General features: G+C 42.3%; 1 protein-coding gene across 1 annotated transcript in view; it reads right to left on the bottom strand.

Annotated features, from left to right (window-relative positions):
- The window catches only part of cpne4a (copine IVa), a 55,377-nt gene extending 34,884 nt beyond the window's left edge, over positions 1-20,493 (bottom strand). The window contains exons 1-2 of the mRNA XM_067511275.1: positions 20,283-20,493; positions 9,605-9,796 (exon numbers count right to left, since the gene is read on the bottom strand). Of these exons, the coding sequence (XP_067367376.1) occupies positions 9,605-9,775 (171 nt within the window). The 5' untranslated portion in view covers positions 9,776-9,796; positions 20,283-20,493. The remainder of the gene's footprint in view (positions 1-9,604; positions 9,797-20,282) is intronic.
- Positions 20,494-21,443: the final 950 nt, after the last annotated feature.

Genomic DNA, 21,443 nt, shown 5'->3' with positions numbered 1-21,443 from the left:
CATAGCTGTATACAGTTTATACTCTAAAAATTGTGTTACTTATTTCTGTAGAGGTGTGTGATGCAGTACGTCCGTTCTGTAAAGATTTAAACAACATGCTGGCGTATAGTAATAAATAGTAAAAATGTATAAACTCACTATATGGTAATAATAGAGCTGTAGAGAAGATAAAAATACACAATGAGTCACAATGAAATGTTATTTTCACCTTGCTTGTGCTTTTCTGTCTGTCTTCCTCATTCACACATTGTGTGTATCCATGTATATAAATGTGCATTTAAGCTCTGTGTGCGTTAGTGTGTATGTGTGTGTGTGAGAGAGAGAGAGACAGTATGAGGAGTGTGAGGGCTGTGTGAACATGTGAAAATTACTTAACTTAAACCTTCACAGCTTCTACTTCCTGTTATTACTCAGTGTTGTAAGACAAAGACACTGTCTTCACTCACATTAAATTAAACCCAACAGGTGCAGGGTCCAGATCCATGAAACACTAAAGGCGTTTTCAGCCATCACTTTGCTGTTTACGTGACCGACCGCATTGGCGAAGGAGTCTGGCAGAAAACATCATGAGGAGGTGGAGTCAGTAATGGCCACATCAGCTCCTCTCATCCCCTTTAAGAAGGAGAGAAACTGTTGTTCTATGAACAATCTTCATAAATATGATTATTGACACAGCAGCTGCTAAACATTTGACCTCTGGTTAGACTGTGCTGTACACAGCAGTATGTGATTCGTTTACATGTGCTCCACAGAGATGAAAACCATTTTTATTACAAATTGTAATGTTAGTATAATTGATCGATGAAGAGAAAACGGAGAACTAAGTCCCTGTGGACATGTGCAACCTCACCTGCATCTGCCCAACTCTCATCGGCTGAGCCGCTTATCACCCATTTATAACTGTTGCTGAGTTTCTTTATCATAGAAACCAGTGTTAGCAGGCAGCTGCACGATAACTAGCCTCCTCCAAGTTTGGTGGCTAATGTAGCACAATAAACATAGATTGACATGAAATAAACTATATATTGATGCTAATTCCATCAAGTTAAGTTTGTTACATATGAACTCACCTGTGCATTAGCAGGGATGTTCCCTGGAGGTCCTGCTATCATGTCAGCTCCATCTTGTTTACATTAAGTGGTCAGAGTTCAAAAGTCACAGCTCTCTGATTGGCTGGACAAACAGCGATGTGATCAGCTCATATGCGTTCGGATTTGGGTTTTTTTTTTAGATGCGAGTGGCAGGATGAGATCCACAGATGATCAACTCGAGATCCAGGAACGTGTAAATCAAGATGTGTACTTGAAAGAGTGTGATTTTGCACAAACATTCAAATACAAGTACTAATTTTATTTACAATACATCTATATTTTTAAATCATAAAATGCAGGTTCAAGCATTTATTGGAGCAAATTACCTCCAAGTGTGGAATTTCAGCTGCAAATCTTCTGTACATCTGTGAGTAAAAGCTTTCCTGTCTCATGTTTAGAAACAGTTTGGAGTCCGATCATTTCGCAGATCATTTCCCACAGCTCATGTGAGCACTGAGAGCTTCCCAGCCTGTCTTCCTGTCACCTGCTGTGTTCCTGTTTGTCCTGGATATCTGTTTGAACTCCCCTCTGTTTCACACATTGGACTAATGGTTTAAAAGCCAACCAGGTTTCTGTATCTCTGTCTACCTTTTGGCTTCTCCTCACCTGGTGTCAACAAACTCTCCTTAGGTCAGACCCACCTGCCTGGTACCTGGTGCACAGCCCATGACACAATTCAGACAATGTTGGACATACTGTACATACAACATACTTGTTCCAAAGGTATGTGGACACCTGGTCTAATCACACAATCTTATTCTTTAAAAAAACGGTTCCATAAGTTCAGACCCACAGAGCAATACTCCAGCCTGCAGAGATATTCAATTGTGAAAAAATCACTGATGGAGAGCAAAGTGAAGGTGGGGGGAGTATGGGGTGCCAGAGCCAATGGATCGAGTCATCCAGTCTCTGTGTAACTGCAGTTACTGAGTCTGTATCCTCATCAAACCCTAACCCAGTTTGTGTTGGCTTCCCTCAGGGTCGTCCCTGTTTCCAATACAGTCTGTGGTTTTCATGAACAGGATCTCGAGCAGCTGGGGGGAGGAGAGTGTTTGGTCAGGGGGCCTCAGAATCACTTCTCTGCTTTTATCTGCTGTGACTCCATCATACAGTGACGCTCAGCACTCGTCCAGTTTGCAGGGGGGGTGAGGGCCAGCCCCTCCAAATCTGAGGCCACAGTTCTCAGCTGGAAAATTGTGGATTTTTCAGGAGTGAGTTGCTACCACAAGTAAGGAATTGTTGTTTACAGTGAGAGGAAAATGGTAATGTAGGATGGAAAGGAGGATTGGTGCAGCGTCAGCAGACACTGACGAGCTGAGAAGTTCCAGCCCTCACCTGTGGTGGGAAGCTGAACAAAATGAGTTTCCTTCCCTGGGTGGCAGAGCTCGGCCTGAGAGAAAGGACATGGAGTTCAGACATTCAGATCAGTGCAGAGCAGCGGCTGCTGCATGTTGAGAGGAGCCAGATGAGGTGGATGCTTTCTGGGCACCTCCCATCTGGGGTTACCCAACATGGGAGGAGGGCCCAGGGCAGAGCCAGAACACACTGGAGAGATTATATATTATCTGGCCTGGGAAGACCTTGGGATCCCGTAGGAGAAGCCAAAGAACATCGAGCTTACCTTACTGCACCTGCTGCCACTGCAGCCTGAGTCTGAACAAGAGACTGAAAATGGGTGGATGGAGTTGCTTTTAATAACCAACTACTGCTCAGTGTTGGAGCGGAAAACTTTCACAAACTGAACTAAAACACTGATCTACTGATGTGTACAGTGGAGTCCTGACAGATCTAAATCTGTTCTATCAGTTTAAGATAAAGGTAACGAGAGAGAGACGTCACCGTCCTGTCGACACTGCGTGACCTCCACTGTCTTCACCACGTCAGATTCAGCCTGAGCATCTTGTCGCAGAACAGATCTGAAACTTCAAACTACTGTACTGACACTAAAGTAAAAAGCCAGAAGTGAAGATAAAAGTGGGACAAGAGGAGAGGAAAAAACAGACCCCAGCTACAGAGAGAAAACGATCTGTGTGGACACTTCATCTACAATTCCAGCTAAAAATACTCAGAGAAACATTAAGTGGGGCAACAGAAACCAGGTCTGACCTAGTCACACTTCACACACACACAGACACATGAGTTCACACAGTTGTAACGTGTTAAATCTCATTAGCACATTTTCTGCAGCACAGGGTTAACAGGCTTTAGAAAAACGTGACCTCCACGTTGTCATCGATCAGTTACTGCATGATTTTACTGCCATCAGTCAAGAGAATCTGCAGCAGCTTTTCCAAAGACTGAAATTCACTTTTTTTCTCTGATAGTGTGATGTTTTCTTGTTCTCAGCACTAACTTTCTGTAGGTGAACACGGATTCTCACCAAATGACCTCATGTCCCTCAGACTGAGGGTCACTGAGGTTTTATTCACACTGGTACCTCATTATTTTTCTTGCTGAATACCTTCCCTCTGATGAGTGAAATGCTACCCCCCACACATCTGTCTCAGCAGAGAGGCTTCTGCCTCCTCTCACCATCTGTTTGAAGATGCTAATCTATGTACGTTATCCTAATTATTATTAAAACTTTAAAAACTATTAAACTTTAAAACATTTAGCTTATTAAAGACATGTGTTCTTCCATTCAGCTTTTTACGGAACATTGCCAAAATTAGGAGCATCCTGTCTCAAAGTGATGCAGAAAAACTGGTCCATGCATTTGTTACCTCTAGGTTGGACTACTGTAATTCCCTACTTTCAGGATGCCCCAGTAACTAAAGAGCCTTCAATTAATCCAAAATGCTGGAGCAAGAGTGCTGACTGGAACAAGCAAGAGAGATCATATTTCACCTTCACTAGCTTCTCTCCATTGGCTTCCCATTAAATGTAGAATAGAATTTAAAACCCTGCTTCTTACATATAAAGCTCTGAACGGTCAGGCTCCATCATATATAGAAGACCTCATAGCACCATATCATCCCAGTAGACCACTTCGATCTCAGAATGCAGGCCTACTTGTGGTTCCCAGAATTTCCAAAAGTAGAATGGGAGGTAGATCCTTTAGCTATCAAGCTCCTCTCCTGTGGAACCACCTCCCAGTTCAGATTCAGGAAGCAGATACCGCTGCAACCTTTCTGCAGGTGTCTCCGGCTTTGAAGCTGTGTGTTTTCAAGTGTGCAGCTTCTGGTCCTACCAACCTGCCCGATGTTTTGTTGTTGCTGTTTGATGCTCTGTTCTTTTCTCTCTCCACTTTCCACTCACCCCAACCAGTCAAAGCAGATGGCCACCCACCCTGAGCCTGGTTTTGATGGAGGTTTCTTCCGTTAAACTGAGTTTTTCCTGAGCCTGCCACAGCCCCACCCGTCTCCAATCCAGCCAGCTGACCTCCTGTTCCCGTTTTGGCTCCTGTAGAACCCACTCCACCGACGCCTGAGATGTCAGCTCCTGTTTCTGGGCTAACTTCATATCCGGTCAACGTTCTGCCTGACTCAGTCCTGAATGTAACAGACCAGTCAGCCATTGAGCCACAGGCGGCTGATACCAAAGTTCGTAGGAAATGCCCAGCCAGACATCGCGCCAGCTCCTCCAGACTGCTGCCTCCGGGTAGGCCGACAGCGGGCTGGTTATGATCCTGTTCCTGGTCCTGTCCTTGCCTCCCGGTCAGCTGATGTCCAGTCTGGTTCTGATCCTGTTCCTGATCCTGCTTCTAACCCCGGGTCGGCTGAGATCTCACCTGTTGCTGGTCCCGAACTGGTTGCCACCCCTTCCCCAGGGGCGGCAACCTGTTCCTTTTCCCAAGCTGGCTAGCGCCGCAGCAGTCTCGGCCTCAGTCCCGTCGCCGGTCCAAGGAGGGCCTTAACTGCCCTTGCTGGTCCACGGAGGGCCTCAAACGCTGTCGCTGGTCGCCGGCCTCCTGCCAGAACACTAGTCCGGCCCCCAGAGGGCTTCAGCTGTCATTTGCCAGCTACCAGAGGACTCCAACCATCTTCTCCTGCCTTCCTGCCCAACCTTCATCGCTGGTCTCTAGCTGGAGCCTGCTCCCTTCACCCATGTCCAGCCAGTTCCTCTACCAGCTGCCCCATACATGGACTTTCTTTGTACCCTCCGGTTAGGAGAGATTTCAGTTTTTCATTGAAGTTTTATCAATAAACATGTTTGTTAGTCCAGTCCCCCTCACAGTCTCCTCACTTGGGTCCACCTTATCCCTAATTGTGATACTTCTACATTCTGTTTGCACAGCCTGAGTCACAGGAGCTGTTGTCTCATTATAAAACATCTCTCCACTGGAAAATATTTGAAAATAGGAACATACTGCAGCTTTAAGCTGCTCAGACACAGTCTCATTGTTTCTTCATTTGTACAATGTGTCCTGCTTTAATTTTGCAGTACCTGCAACGTCTCTGCACTGTCTCTAATAAATGATGATTTCATGCCACTAAACTGCAGTTGCAAGCACATTTTTGTAGTGAACATAATCGCAGGCTGTATTATGATCTGATGCTTTATTATTAGTAGTTTTTGTTTTTTTGTTTTTTTGGATCAATGAAGATATGCCTTTGATAAAGAAAAGGCAGTTACTGGGAAATCAGTCCTGGTTGGGTCATTGTTTCACTTTTACAAGATATTCAGGGGAAGTTTATCTGATGTTGTTCCACTAGTTTTACAAAAGTTATTATATCCATAAGCAACATGAGATATGAACAACAACATTAAATATAAATATGAAGGCATTAAATTTCTCGAAGATTCATCACACTGCAAAGATGCTCAGTGACTTTAAATCAATTATCCATGTCGGATTTAGTGTTCACAGCCACAAAACCTAATTTTACTTAAGATGTTTATTAACAGTGAAAAAGGAAAACTGATGAGCCACAGCCAAACTGTTTAATCACTGTCGGCAAAAAGCAATTGTAAAATACCGAAAGTGAATCTTTAATGAACCTTCATAAGGAGCTACATTACGTGTAGATCAGTGAGATAAAATGAAAATAAATAGCGTTGGAATTATTCCCCTGTGGTCTCCTAAAATACTGAAAATATATTAAAAGTACATTTTTAAAAACTTGGAGACTCCCTTGTTTTAACAGCCATTCACGGCCTAAAAAAACCAAGGAGGTTCTTCATGTTTCTATTCATTAAGTCTCAGCAGAAAATAAGTGAAATCCACTCTGCTGCCTCCTGTAAATATCAAATCTGAAGCCAGATCAAAACTTAATTCAGCTTAAACCATGAGGGAGACAAACTAGAGGAAGGAGAGAGAAAACAACCTTGGAGCAACTGGACTGAACATCAGACCTGCCTTCAACCGGGGACCTACACACACTGTAAATCAACATCCACAGTCCTGAAGGTCAGAGGTCACATCCATAAACCTCCAGCTTCATGAGTGCACTGTGTGTATGCACAAAAAGAGAATTATGCAGCATCCACTGCCACGGTTGAGCACAAAGAAAGTAAAAACCCCTTCATCAGATCAGTCAGTGAGAAGAACAACAAAGTTAGGTTCTCCACCAATAACTATGATTTTTAAAGAGATAACTGGTGATTGGTTTTCTGCTCCAACTCAACAGTTTTATTTCCCAATAAGGAAAGAAAAGTCTTTTTTTTTGTCTTGTAAACCTGAATGACTTCTCCTTTTTTAAATAATTGCCTCATCACATTGTGATTAAAAATCTATCAGTGTATTATCTGAAGCTGTGTCTTTACTGGTAACCAGCTCATCACAGTCATCAATTTCACAGATTCCCTGAATTTAGCTTTATTATGAAATTCTCTCCTCAAAGGGGAATGAATGTCCCTGTGGGTTTGCTTTAGATGAGACGGGTTTTTGCTACTGGATATCTGCATTAACCATGAGATCACTGGACTAGTTGTTGTGTATGAGGTCTGCATGAATCCCTCTATCTGCCCTCAGGGAAACACAGTAGAGTGGGCGGCTTGATAGGAAATCAGGTATCAGACATGAAAGTGTAGGAGGGGAGACCTCAACTTACTGGCAACAAAAGTAGTTTGAATGTCTGACACAGACAGAGGCTGTCTGAGAGTGTCCTCAGTGATCCAAGGACAGTTTCTGTTAATGGAGACAAGTTCTCCAAGTGCTCCCAGAACTCTCTCCACCTGAGCTTGTGTCTTGTTGTTTAAGCATCCGTTTAAAAAAGAGTGATTGTCCAGCTGCACTCAAATCACATTTCCCTGCAGCTCCTCTTTAAGCAATAAAGAACTCATCGTACAATCTTCATTACCACCATGATGAGATGTGGATGAACCCCAGCAGGACATTTCTACTGCCTCAGTGTGTTTGGACTCATCTCAGAATCCCCCGGAAAACCAGAAGCCTTTAGAGAATTATGTCACTTTCTTCCTTCATCATCTGCCATGTGGATAATGAAGCAGAGCAGCTTCCAAACAGACGTCATTTAACCAAACGCTCAGCTCCAGATGGCTGACAGCAGAGGGAACAGAGGGTGGAAAAGCAGCAAGGTAGACGACTCCTTTTTTATTACCACTGTCACTGAAGTAAACAGATTCTCTGCTGTCTGCTAAATGAGCACTGGGGTCCACCTAAAGCTGCACATTATCCCAAAGGAGCCTGCAGCTGGTTTAAAAAATAAATAGATTGAACCTGGATTTTTATCAAACCCCAGAATCGATTCAACTGCGGCTCTATTGCTTCAGATGGAAATGTTCAGTCAACCATTTCAGACACGTCTCCTAAAGCTCATCCGGATCATCCAGAAATGCTTCAATCAGAATATGAAGTAGTTTAGTTTGTGTGAAAGAAACACATCACAGCAGTTTCTGCACATAAAGTCATACTTTTAAACAGAGCAAATGTGTTTTTAGAGATGTGGGGAAACAAATAAATCACACACATCGTTGCTTGAATTATGTATGAAAACATAATGACTTCATTTAAATCTATAGGCTGGACATTATGCAGAGTCACAAACAGAGCAAACTTCCTGCTTCATTACAGACCAAACCAAGACCTGTTACAGATTAGACTGGTATCACCATACTGGTTTTACTGGTCTTCTACAAGCAATTGCTGCTCTCTGTATCTAACATCAATCCAGCTGCAGCCCTCAGACCCTCAGAGCAGGGAGGTGTCAACTCATGTTTAAACACTTTCTACAGAGTTCATCAACAGGACAGGCGGCCATGCGGACAGTTAGTCCTACCTTGGACACACCTACCTGGTAGCATCCATGTTTATTGTTGGAACCATGTGACCAACCCTTTCTTCTAAAAGTTAGAGCAACATCATCACTGCAACCAGATTGTTTTTTCTGTGAGCAGAATGAAGAGTTTCTTAGCCGACACATTAAGCATCTCAGAAATGTTCCCATATAAAACAGTTCTTTTCATCCAAAGTACCTGAACACAACAACAGTGTTTGTAAAGTGCTTTATTACTGTTCTTGTGCACATCCTGTCACTGCACTTCGTTAAAGTTAGAAAAAGCTTGTGGTCTGGATTCATAGAGAAAGACACAACATGTTTAATAGCTTTAAAATAAAACCACCATCTCTCTCTGACCCTAACCAAGGGTTTGGTGGCTCTGATGCTCTCACTCCTCCTCCTGCCAAACCAAACAAACTGACATCGTGGCAGTCTCTGTTTAACAGACAGGATTGTGAAGCTTAATGACAGCAGCCCACTGAGCCGACTACTGGACTACTAGAGCTTTAATGTCCCCAGTGTTGCAGTTTGACTTACAGACATCACCCTGCAGTGATGACATTAAAAATGCACTACAGACAGTTAATGCAACGCATGGATAAACACAAGTCCGCAGTAAGATGGCCTGTGCTCTGACCTCATACAGGTGGGAATAGCAACAATTTTCATAAATTCACAAAGCACGAATTAGTCCTGTAGTGCAGTGATGCTGCTCAGATTCAGCACAGAATAAACCAGCAAAGATGCTAATGTTCAACAATAGTGTTTCCTGCCACTTTAACTCTGAATCCTGAATCCTAACTCATTGTTAAACATTAAAATGGCAGCACTCACGATTCCAAATGCTGTTTTTAGAGGTTATAATGATTTCTTATTGTACATGTTGGTCACTGGCACTGGACACCAACACACAGTCAGCACATCACTGAGCAGGGACTCGCTTGGCAACACATACTTCATTTGGCCACTGTTATCCCATTTTCCACCAGGCCGATTTAAGCAACGTTTCAACAGCCAAACAACCAGCTCTCAGTCAGGAAAAGTAGTTTCAGAGCAGCATCACAGCGTCGACTCACAAAGTCACGAGGTACATTGATAAAGAGCTGACGTTGTGCTTAGTCTTAATTTAGAAAGAAGTGTGATTTGGTTGAACCCACCCTGGACCTTCTGTCTTTACCCCAACAACAAGAGACAAAAGACAGTCTTCCTCCTCAGACGGTTGACAGGAAGTTTGTAAAATCATTATGAAATGTATCGGTGAAAAGCAGCAGAAACATAATTACAAACTCCAAACCAGCAGCTGATTCAGGTCTGATTGCCATGGCGACCTACCTCCATCCACTGCCCGTGGGACTGCATGTTGAGGATGATGCATGGGTCCGGTTTGGACAGAGCATCTCGGTCCGAGATGCCTTTGCATGTGAGGCGCAGCTCCACTTTGGTCAGACACGAGTTGCTGAACAAACCCAGAGAGTTGGCTGCGGACTCGTAGATGTCACTCATGGTGGAGGCGGGACAGGAAGGCTGTATGGGAGAAACCGATCAGTAGGCCTTTATCAGTACAGTGAACATCGAGCACTGGGACTACACATCCTCCCCTGGTACCTATTTCTGCTCTTAGTCTTCACTAGAATGTGACTGTGACTGAACTACCTGGATTCTCCTCTAAGGACATAAAGGACCTGTTATGTGGCCTGGGTCTATTCAGTTTTTCTTCCACAGCAGCACCACAAGGTTTACTGAAAGAGAAACTCCTGTGTTTGTAGACCAGGTTGAGCTGCATGCTCTACTGGAGTTGTTTAAAACCTGTCCTGACTTGGACATTTGAGCAGAACCACAGCTGGATCTCTGAGGAGGCAGCTGCAGTAAACTGGGACAGAAGCTATTCCAGGTCATAATCACACAATGATATTATTTCCTATATGATTTGCATATTATAATTGCATGGAAACATTTCCTGCCATTGTCAGAATAGATGCAACCAACAGCCAGAACAAGTCTTAATTAAATTAGACGAACACATCATTTTACTGCCCGTGTCGTTTGATTCATAGCATTTAATGAAACCCTCAGATTCAGCTGGGAGAAAGTGATTAGAACATTATGTTAAAAATGATTCACACACACGTTTGTCCATAAACAGCGTCCTGCTCAGTCTCCTAATTAAAGTGTCTGATGAATCTTCATGTTCTCTGAGTCCATCTTTTAACAGGAACTTCAGTTGCATCTGCAACATGAACCCTGTGAAGAGGTGACAACAAAATCACTTTCTGTAAAAATTTGTCACCACTTTCCACAAATTTCCTCATGTTCCAATGCTTCCAATTTCCCCAAATATCACTAATTTATAACTATTAAGAGATAATTAATTTAATATTAATCAATCTTAATAATTCATTCCTGACTTGTTTAGTAATTACACTTTTCAAAGGAAAAAAAATCATTATAAGAAGTTGTCCGCATTAAAAACAAGCTAAATTAAGTGAGGACAAATCTAAAGTTTCCCAAAAAATCCATTAAATGTGTAATTTTCACAAAAATAAACTTTGCTCCAGTCCACTGGTTAAGAATAGTTTGTTTCAATTCATCTTTTCACAAATTCTTTATGTCTGTGGAACATTGTTCCCTGTAGTTCTGAGAATCTGTGTCAAAGCCAGCATCAACAGGTGGACAGCAAACATCAGTCCATGCAGAGACACAAATGGCCTATTGGGCCTTTAGTGAATTTTAGGAGCTCATAAAAATCTACATCCAGAAGCTGGTGTCACTATTTCATTACACATGAACCAAACACACAAAAGCCAGAACAAACACCCTGTGGAACAGCAGATGTTGGTCACAGAGACTGAGACATGAAGTGAGTCTTTTTCCCTGATGCTGCCTTTCTGCTTTATTTCCTTAAACACACAGACACACACACCCTAAACCAACATCACCATTTGTTTTGACCCTCTCCAACGAGCAACAGAAGCCTTTGTGGAAACAGCGCCTCCATGGCAGCAGCCATTTGTTGGAATTGCATCGTTTTGGTGACAAACGATGAAACAGCACCTGGTATACAAACACCTGTATCACCTGTCCTGTGTCATGGTCTACAGCACTGGATGGACATGGTTTTAACCTGATGGTACATGAACCTCTACAGTTTATTTTACAGGACAAAGTCAAGTGCAGCTAAATTTTCACTTCTTCTCAGAGGCGTAAAAGAATTGTGACATATTTGTCCCTCTTGATTTGGGCTCTGGTTTCCATGCCGATCCTCATCTCAGAACTGCTTCAGTCCCATTGTCTCCATCAGTGATAAAACCACACAGGAAACCATTTCGGGTGGCTCAGGAAGCAGCAATCGAATGTCCACGTGGACCACCGATCACTTCATCACCACCCTCCATTATCCCATCAGCAGCACTCGAGCTGATGCGATTATCCCCGTTTGAGGCCGGGCTGCAGTAGTTTGATTCACAGGAGGAAGTTACCGAGATCCTCCATTAAAAATACCCCCTCCTCCACAGCCAAGGCTCCAGTTACACAGGATGTGAGCAGGAATCAGGGGCTATTTAAAAACACACCATGACTTTGAGTTTAACTGAAAGGATCAATGTCCTACACTGTCCTGCTGATCAGAACAGAAGCGAATGAAAACTGTATATTCTTCTTGATCAGTAGCAGTGATATCAGTATGGGTGATGACTTTGCTGCCGAATGGTTTTCAATACTAAAATTAGACACTGAGCTTCCTCTGTCAGACAGAGTACCTGACAGGTGTATGGCAGAGGAAACGTACACTGTGTTTAAAGACCCAGGTTAAGTCAGCTTCCTGCTGTGGGTTCTTTACCTCCTGTGACCAGGATCCAGCGGAATGCTGAAACTGACACTAATCGGCCATAAGAAGCTATTTCCTGTGTGTGTTTCCGCCTGTATTTCATAAAGACTTCAGTATTTCTGAGGAGCTACTGGACTAAACCCTACAGCGATTCACTCAGGGACAAAATGGACTAAATCTGAGAGAAATCAGCGAGTTATTACTGATGACCAACTGAACTCCACTCACCACATCTCCTCCTTTGGGCAGCAGATTTTCCCTCTCCAACGTCCCAAGGATCAGAACCTATTTTTCTGAATATGCAACATAAATCGATGTGCAGACACTGCTCATATCTCATCAATGTTCCACTGACAGTTTCCAGCAGCACAATCAAATCAGATCCAAAATTCAGCATCCATGTATTGATTATCTTTACCCTGTTATCCTGTTTAGGGTCATGGAGGCTGGAGTCCATCCCAGCTGTCAATGGGTGAGAGGTGGGGTCCACCCTAGACAGGTCTTCAGTCTAGACAGAGACATACACAGACTGACAACCATTCACACTCACATTCAAACCTAAAAACAATTTAGAGTCAAATGATTAACCTGCATGTCTGTGGAAACTGGAAGAAAACGCAAGCAAACTGCACACAGAACCAGGGACCTTCTTCACCACTTTGCTGCCATAAATGCAGCAGCTTGTCTCATTTTGATCAGCCAAAAAGGACATGTTACAGTGTTTATGTTCAGATCTCACTTTAATCCTTTCCTCCCTATCTGACACTTCACATGACAGTGAAACGTTACTGTTTATGGAACTTTGCATTAACGTCTCCCCCTGAATTAGATTTGCTTTTTTCTATCTCAATGGATAAAAGCATCAAAATAACTAAATGTAAATGTAAAATCCACTCACACACATAACTGACACCAATTCACTCCAATCACAAAAACGTTTAGTTCATAAATAGTGGAACTATGATGAACTACGATGTGTTCGTTTACATTAGGTCTCTGTTCACCACCACACTGAGTGTGACTGGAGCAAAGTCAGGACTTTCTGCTTCATTTCAGAGGCTTTGATCAAAATGTGGCTTTTCAGGATTTACAGCCATTTTCACACACACACATTTTTGGTGGCTCACAAATAATGGAACAAATAGTTTAAAGGAATTGCATGACGAGATTGGGCATGTTTAGTTTATGACAAATGAAGCAGATTAAAGGCCTGGACGTGGGTCTCAGTGTTGAATGGTGAAGAACAACACGAAGCCGAGTCACAAACACTCCTGAGGAGGAAGGTGTTAAAAGCTGGAGATTGCATACTGAATAAAATACAGAGGCTTCTCAGCAAAGTGCAAACCACTGGTGACAATCAAGAACAAATAGACAGATTAGAGTTTTACCAAAAACACCTAAACCTGTCCAGTTCTCGAATAGATCATAGGAAGAAAAAAGCAGACAGAACAATCGCTGGTGTCTCTCCATGCACACAGCTTCACATTTTCTTTAGAGTTCAATGTAGAGTTAATAATAGTCCCGAGATATTTATAAGATTGCACATATTGTCTCTTAATGACAGTTGGCATTCTTTCTAAAGTCAATGGCCATGCATTGGTTTTTGAGGTGCAGGTGTGAGTCCTCACACCACATCCCTCATGCTTTAAACATTTCCTTGTCTGTAGAGTCGAAGCAGCCCTGCAGAGTGAGCACAGTGTCATTTGTCAAGACTTTCACCTCCTTTGTTTGGACTTTTTCCCTCTTTAGCACAGTTTTATAAGTGGGAAGGAGATCCACATAATTATGATCTGCACAGCCCAGGGTGGGGAGAGGAAGTGATTTAAAAGCATCCTTAATGGACCCATAGCACAAGTCCAGAGCCTTGCCCCACCTGGTTGTACATGAGACATACTGATAAAGGTGTGTCAGGGTCTTTTTTCTTTGAAACATGAATAAAATCTAAATATAAAATTTGGAGCCTCCGGTGAAGTTTCTGTATAACATCAAATATTGAACAGGAAGCAGAGGCAGCGTTTGCCTTTGGGTGAATATATACAGTTGTAATAAAATCTGAGGGAAGTCACAGGGCAGGTAAAAGGACACAGCAATACAGACAAATGTTTAACATCTGGTATATAGATCGGCTCTCTGGTAGTTACAGAGCCGAAATAAGGTTTGTTAATGAAGTTTCTACTTGATCTATCATCAGCCTCTGACACTGTGAACCATCAGATCCTCTTGTCCACACTCTCTGACTTGGGCATCTCTGGATCAGCTCTAGACTGGCTCTGTTCTTACCTATCAGGACGAACCTTCAAGGTATCCTGGCGGGGGCTACTGTCTCACTCTCATAGCCTCTCTATCGGTGTGCCGCTCAACTCACTCATACAAGTCTACAATCCTTCCCGCCAGCTGCTGTCTGCCAACGAACGACGTCTGGTGGACCCAGCACCGCACAGAAGACACCAAGCAAAACTGTTTAGCGCAATGATCCCACGATGGTGGAACGAGCTACCAAACGCTGCACGTTCAGTTGACTCTCTCTCAATATTCAAAAAACTGCTGAAAACTGAACTCTTCCGCGTCTTCGTATGCACTTAAATCTTTTTTTTTTTTATCCTTTCTACTCTTTCTCGCACTTGCATCTTGTGAACTGTGAACACTTTTCTGATAGGACTTTGCTTTGATGTTTTCTCCTTGACTTAGATTTTTGCCGCCTTGTACCTCACTTGTTAGTCGCTTTGGATAAAAGCATCTGCTAAATGACTAAATGTAAATGTAAATATACAGACATACCCAGCCTCTCTGTGTTTTCCCCATTGCTTCTACGTGACCATCCAATGGTAAGGAGGACAAAAGTTCTCCTGGAGCTCATCCACCTTGTTCCTAAGTGACTGGACATTTGCCATTATCACAGAGGGCAAAGGAATCCTCCTGAGATGCTGCTTTCTTAGGCAAAGTTGAACACCTCCTCTTCTGCCCCACTTAAAAAAATATTAAAAATTTAATAAAATAAAATATTCAGTCCACTCACTAGCAAAAGGTTTTAGGTCTGAGTCTAAACAAAGAAACCTGTAAAGGAAACGTGTTAAAAATGACAAAAAGCAGCCTCAGACACACAGAAAGTGTTTCTTAATGACCTGAATGTTTGCAGTGATTAGGTTAGAAAAGACCTGATTTCACTGCAGCCCGTTTAAACGCTGCTGTGACTGATCTTACCAATCAAATTAGAGATTCATCTTTCAGATTACAGGTATTTAATGGGTATATGCACAGGTTAAGGGTTTTTAAGTGGTAAAATGTTTAATTGAGGCGAAAAATAAGCCCTGTCAGAATAATAATTGCAAAAAAAAAGCTGTTTATCACATAACCTCATTAATTTTTGCAGAAACACATAGAAATTGGAATCTAGCACATACACAACATGGCCTGTTTTCCTGTTTGGCTCTGCAGCTCATCATCAGTCTTCTCTAACATGAAGACAGCACAGAGAGCAAAGTAATTTTGCTGTAAATTGCAGGTGGATGCTGTGAGGAAGCGTGGAGCTTTTAGCTGTTCGTTCAATGGAGGAATCCTCCCACTAGCTGAGGCTCGCTGCACGCCGACATCCAAGAGTTAAGAGCTGATCCCTGTGCAGCTGCAGCAGAGCTACAACATGGTTAATAATTCATTTCATTCACAGGAAAACACTAAATGTTTGTGCAGAACAACAGAAAGTGTCAGAGCTGCATATTCACAGCATCAGAGGTCGACTCTGAAGAAACCGGCTCCACCTGCACAGACACTCCCTTATTTACACAAACTTGAGCAGAGCCTAGAAAACCCTTTCATTCCTTTGGATGATGACATCACCAGGCTGCACGTGGGAGGAGGTCCGGGGATTTATGGCTTTAGGATATAGGACCTGTAGATTTTGGACTGACTCCATCACCACTTCTATCCCAGAGGGGTGTCCGTCCAAACATCTTTCCTGTCTCCTAAAACTGTTTGTGGGAAACATAATCATGGCTGGATTCACATGAACAGAGGAGTCACACAGGTGGTTTAGAAACAAAGTCCCTGATGAAGGTTCAGAACCAAAGGAAGCTGTGAGCATCTAAACACAACCATAAAGTGTTTTAGGATCACGTAAATCGCCTGAAGAACTGTGGCAACTCTTCAACCAAACTGCCAAATCCTACAAACTAAGGAGATCTGGTTTTTAAAGACAAAACGTGATCACGGTAAGATTCTATTGTAAACGCTTTGCTCTGTGTGTTCCACTAAATACCACAGTACCCATGAGCCTCTGCAGTTGTTGCTATGGTAACCGGTGCAGAGGGCGTTTTTCAAAGACAGTTTTTGTCTCAGGGACGTTGATCCACCCATGAAGCTGAAGCTGTTTGTGTCCATCAGGGGAAGAGGACAGTCATAAAGGAAATTCACTACCATCAGTCCACGTGATGAGGACTGTTAAGTCCAGGTAAACAGGAGGTGCTAGGAGGAGGTCTAGGAGCCCGATGAGGGCCTGAAAGCCACCACAGGGAACATTGTGTGGTTTGGAAGCCTTGCCGAGAGGATCATGGGCTCCCAGCTGCCTTCCACAGACCCTCTGTGATCCCATCAGTGTAGGAACAAGGTGCAGACAGACCCACACCATCCATTCAGGATCAGGTGGAGGAAGATGCCTCAGAGCAGAGAGCGTCCACAGTAACAGGAGGTCAGTGCTGAGGCCTCTGCTGTTGTCTCTGTCTGTGTGAACAGAGAACTTTTTCTTTTATCCTTCTGTAATCTGACATGTCAAATGTGGTTCTGAGCCAGTTCAGCAGCTGGATCATTGCTTTAAATGTTAGGATGCTGTTGTTTATTTCAATGTGTTTCCTTTACTGATGGAAAAGCACAGCTTCTTTTCTAAGCATATCTTTAGCAATGAGTCTGTCTCTGTTGACTGTTTGACTTCTTTATTATTGTGTGAGGACACAACAGCTGCTTCACTGGGTCATGTTTCATGTGTTTGTGTGATGCACTAGTCTTATTTATTCCCTCTACATGAGTTGTCCTTTTCTTGTGTTACATTTGCCGTTATTTTATTTAACTAAAGAAAAGTCTATCTGGAGTCTTTTTAACTTGGAAACTCAAGCCAGCAGCTTCTTCAGTCTGAAGGAAATTGGCTCAGGGACCCAGTTACATCCACCTGAGTTTCTCATCTGTCCTGAATAGACTCAGGTAAATAATGGTGTAGGTGAGAGCAAGGCAGAGTCATAGGGATGTAATGATCACAATTCTAACACCCTCCACCCCCTAGAAGGGGATAATTAGGTGTGGCTTCCCAGACCGTTCTCATTCCTGGGGCATCAAAAAGCACCGCTTTGTCCAGTCTCGTCTGTGTTGCATGCTGAGGCTCAGGGACCTGTTTGTGGCTCTGACTGACTCAGAGGAGCATCAGTAGCGTCCCATAAGGTTCAGAAGAGCCGTCCTGGGCTCTGCAGATCATAACTGTGTGTATCTCCTTCCAGCTTATAGGTTGACTTATAGGTTGACTCCATTTCTGTATTTTTTGCCTGGAAGTTGTCAAAGTTAAATAAACTGATTAACAAACTGTTAAGAAAAGAAAAATGTAAGAATCAGCTTCTAAAATTGCCGCCTGTAAGCAGGTTTGTGATTCAGATATGAGATTCAGATCTCAAACACACTGAGGTGTGTGTTTGAGATCTGCATGACTCCTGCAGTCCAGGTTCAGAGGACGCACTTCAGCTGGTTACAGGACGGTCAGTATCCTGAGGCTCCAGCTCAGACATCACATCTGCTGGTTGTCGCTGTTTCACGTTTCTTTTTATCTCTGCTACACACCCCGACAATCACATCTTCTCTTAAAGACGTGAGGCCTCACTGTTCTAGCTCTAAGCGAATCAGCTCAGATTCAGAGTAAAAATGTGAAAATGTGGTAAAGAATCTTTAACACACAATGTTTCCACTTCTGATTCACTCAGTAAGACATGAGGACTTCAAATAGATTTCTACGGATATTTAAACATGTGCGAACTCACGTCAGGTTTATTTGCCTAAACATTCACTACAAGTAGAAATAACAGTTCAATTACGCAAGTTAAAGTTGAAAAGTACAAGTACTTTACTAAGAGACGATGATGCTGTCAAAGTCTCGTCCAGATTTATTCAGAGAACTCTGAGAGTGGAAAATGATGGCAAAGAAAAGAACAGGGATATAAAGAGTTATTTAGGAACACGTGGTTAATTCACATTAATACATCATTTATTGGTTACAATTTTTTAAAATCTTCATCTGAAATAGTACCTAAAGTTGTAAACTAAATGATTTTGTTGCTTTAGTTGCCGGACATTAGTTCAGTTGATGTAAATGTATAATTATTGAGTAATGTAAAATGTATTTAGTTCCTTACCAACTTTGCCTGTCATTGACTGTTTATACAACACATCAGATTGTACGAACCTCTGTCACTATCTCTACAAAAACACTCTCATATTTCTTTTCTTAAAGTAATAGAGTTCAGTTTAAAGACACAAAACAACACAAAGAGATAGAGAGGATCCCAACGAGAAGCTGAACTTTCATTAGTGGATCATTAATCAGTAATTGAATGATTTGACCACTGGATCAGATCATTAAATGGTCGAGTTGGCTAAGCAGGGAATCACAGCTGAGTCTAAATCACTGTACAACAGACAGGTGCAGCGTTGGCCAGCTCCATCTGTAATGATGACTCCCATTCTTTAGCCAGTGAATTTCAGCACCTTCCATCTGGTCGGAGATTTAAAGCCCAGAGGTTTAAGACTAAGTGGCACACGAACAGTTTTAAAGAAATCTTAGCTGAAGATTTGCACTTTTTGTATTGGGAAACATTTTTATTATTATTTATTTACATCAAACTTCTAACGACTTTCAACACATTTCTTCAGAGTTTTTATTGGATTTCAGTGGCTTTGAGCTTTTATTTTTGACTCTTGTATTTACACTTATTTTACTTCTACCTTTGTAAATATGATAAGTTAACTTTGTAAGGATTTTTTCCATTTTTAATTGCTCCCAGTATTTGTCTGGTGCCTCAAATGTCTGTGCACTATAGTTTGTCTTCTCGTACTGCAAAACAAATCTAACCACTAGTAAAAATGAAGTCACCTAACCTACACAGACAGGCAACCATTCACACTCACCAACTAACCTAACATGCATTTCTTTGGACTGTGGGAGGAAACTGGAGGAAGCCCACACAAGCACATAGAGAACATGTAAACCACCACCACCATCAACAGATTATAAATATACAGAATTATAGATTATTAATGACCTAAAAACTATCCTAACTATGGCTGAATGCCAGTTGCGGATGTTGAAAGCTTCAAGACAAATATGAAATCTGAACTACAGTAACAGTATCATCAGGAATGTGCAGTATTGTGCTGTGACTGTTCTGTAAGTTCTCTTCCTATGCATTGATGTGTTTACAGCATCACTGACTGAAAGTAATAGATTACTTTTATTAGGGCTTCAGTAGCAGATTACTATGAGTACAGAGTAACAATGTCACTACATTTGTTTGGACTGAGCCTCAGTGTCACAATGCTAAAATGAGTCAAAGGACAAAAACAGAAAATCAGGATTAAAAAAGTGGAGTCAGGAAATATTTTGTGTTTTACATCAATAGTGGCTTCACATAATTTTCTTTACAGAAGAATGTTTCTGGTTTTATCTCTAACAATTTGATCAACTCGTCTGCAAGCAAGAAGTGATGAATGTTGTGAAGTAAAGGTACAATAGTTACCTCTCAGAGGTATAAAGTAGCACAAAGAAAACACTGCAGTACAGTACGTGTGTAAATGTACTTATCATCAACCTGTATCCTATAAGTTTCACCTTTTAAACCAGTCCCACAGCTTATGATTAACTAACTGATCTTTTTTCTCAAAATTCTAAAAAAACATTTAATTTCCTTCTTTACGACCAAGACATCTCTGTCTGTCCTCATTTCCACCAGCCTGCCCATTCAAACCAGCGACAAAGAGCCTGGATGACAGAAAAGCAGCTGAAATAACTTGACAAACATGACATCATCTTCAGAAGAAAGTCCAACATAAAACCACAGAGCTCACACAACAGGACAAACAGCTGAGGATGTTTGAGAAGACAGGAACATGTCCTGACTGATGGAGCAGCTGAGGACCAGGAGGCAGCTCTCTGTGCATGTTTACCTTCTCACAGGTGCATGAAGATCCAGAAGAAGAAGGAGAAGAAAGTTTCCAGTTTCAGCTCAGACAAACTGAACTGAGATCAGCTCCACAATGACACAGCTTGATCGTCATCATCATCCTCCTCTTCATCACCATCACCACCATCACCATCACCACCACCACCATCACCACCATCCTCCTCCTCCTCCTCCTTTGGCTGCCGGAGCGACTCTACAGCCTCCAGCTGCCTCTCATGCTTTTATAGCGGGGCAGCCTCACACACACTCAAGCCGGAGAGGAGGAGGAGGAGGATGTAGGGCAGTGCGACGGGCTGCAGCGCCGCCTGCAGGCAGAGCTGGGGAAGCACTCAGTGCATCCTACAGTCAATGATTTGGAGAATTTTGGTAGATTTTAGTGTGAAACTTTGAGGGGAATCAAACAGAGAAAAGAAAGCTTAACATTAGTGTGAAGTCAGCTGAACCAAAGATTAAATTTAGGAAGGTTTGTGTAATGTGGGACTGCTGCAAATACTAATCACAAAACACCTATCTTTTAAAAAATTAAAATAAGAGGTCATTCACATCAAAGGAAAAGTCACCAGGGGAACGTAAAACTTCTCTGACTCACAAAGTTTCCTCCTGATTATTCATGACATTCATTGAGGCCTAAGGCGGAAAGCAGCTTCTGTGATTTAGAGGATGCAGCCCCCAGTTTTACAAACTGTCAGCATGTGAATACAGAATTTCTTCAGTTTCCTGCAGACACGCCCTTCTCTGTTTAATTCAGTAACAAAGAATAGAAACATGTTGGCTGCACAGCTGAGGTCAAAAACTAAAGACCAAAGCAGACTGAGCCTCTACGACATGTGCTTTGTTGTGTTAGACTACAAGATTTGTGAATTAAAAAGAAAACTGCTCTGTTGAAGTTTGAAAATCTTCAACAAACAGAATATGACAAGTTCAAGGTAGAGATCAAGTGTAAAATTGTGCTTGTTTGCCGCTGAATTATTCAGACTAAAGTAAAGGCACTGAAACCTTTATTCCCTACAGTATTTCCTGAGAAATGTAAAACAGTGGTTTGCACTTTAACGCAGACTCAGTGAAACGCCAGAGGACAGGACGTTGTTCTTTGTTTCATACTTAAAGCACAATAAAAGTAAGGAAAGGCAGCTTCTGCATGTGG

The sequence above is a fragment of the Channa argus genome, chromosome 7, assembly GCF_033026475.1.
Source record: "Channa argus isolate prfri chromosome 7, Channa argus male v1.0, whole genome shotgun sequence".
Classification (NCBI taxonomy): domain Eukaryota; kingdom Metazoa; phylum Chordata; class Actinopteri; order Anabantiformes; family Channidae; genus Channa; species Channa argus.
This window is presented reverse-complemented; position numbering and strand designations above follow the sequence as displayed.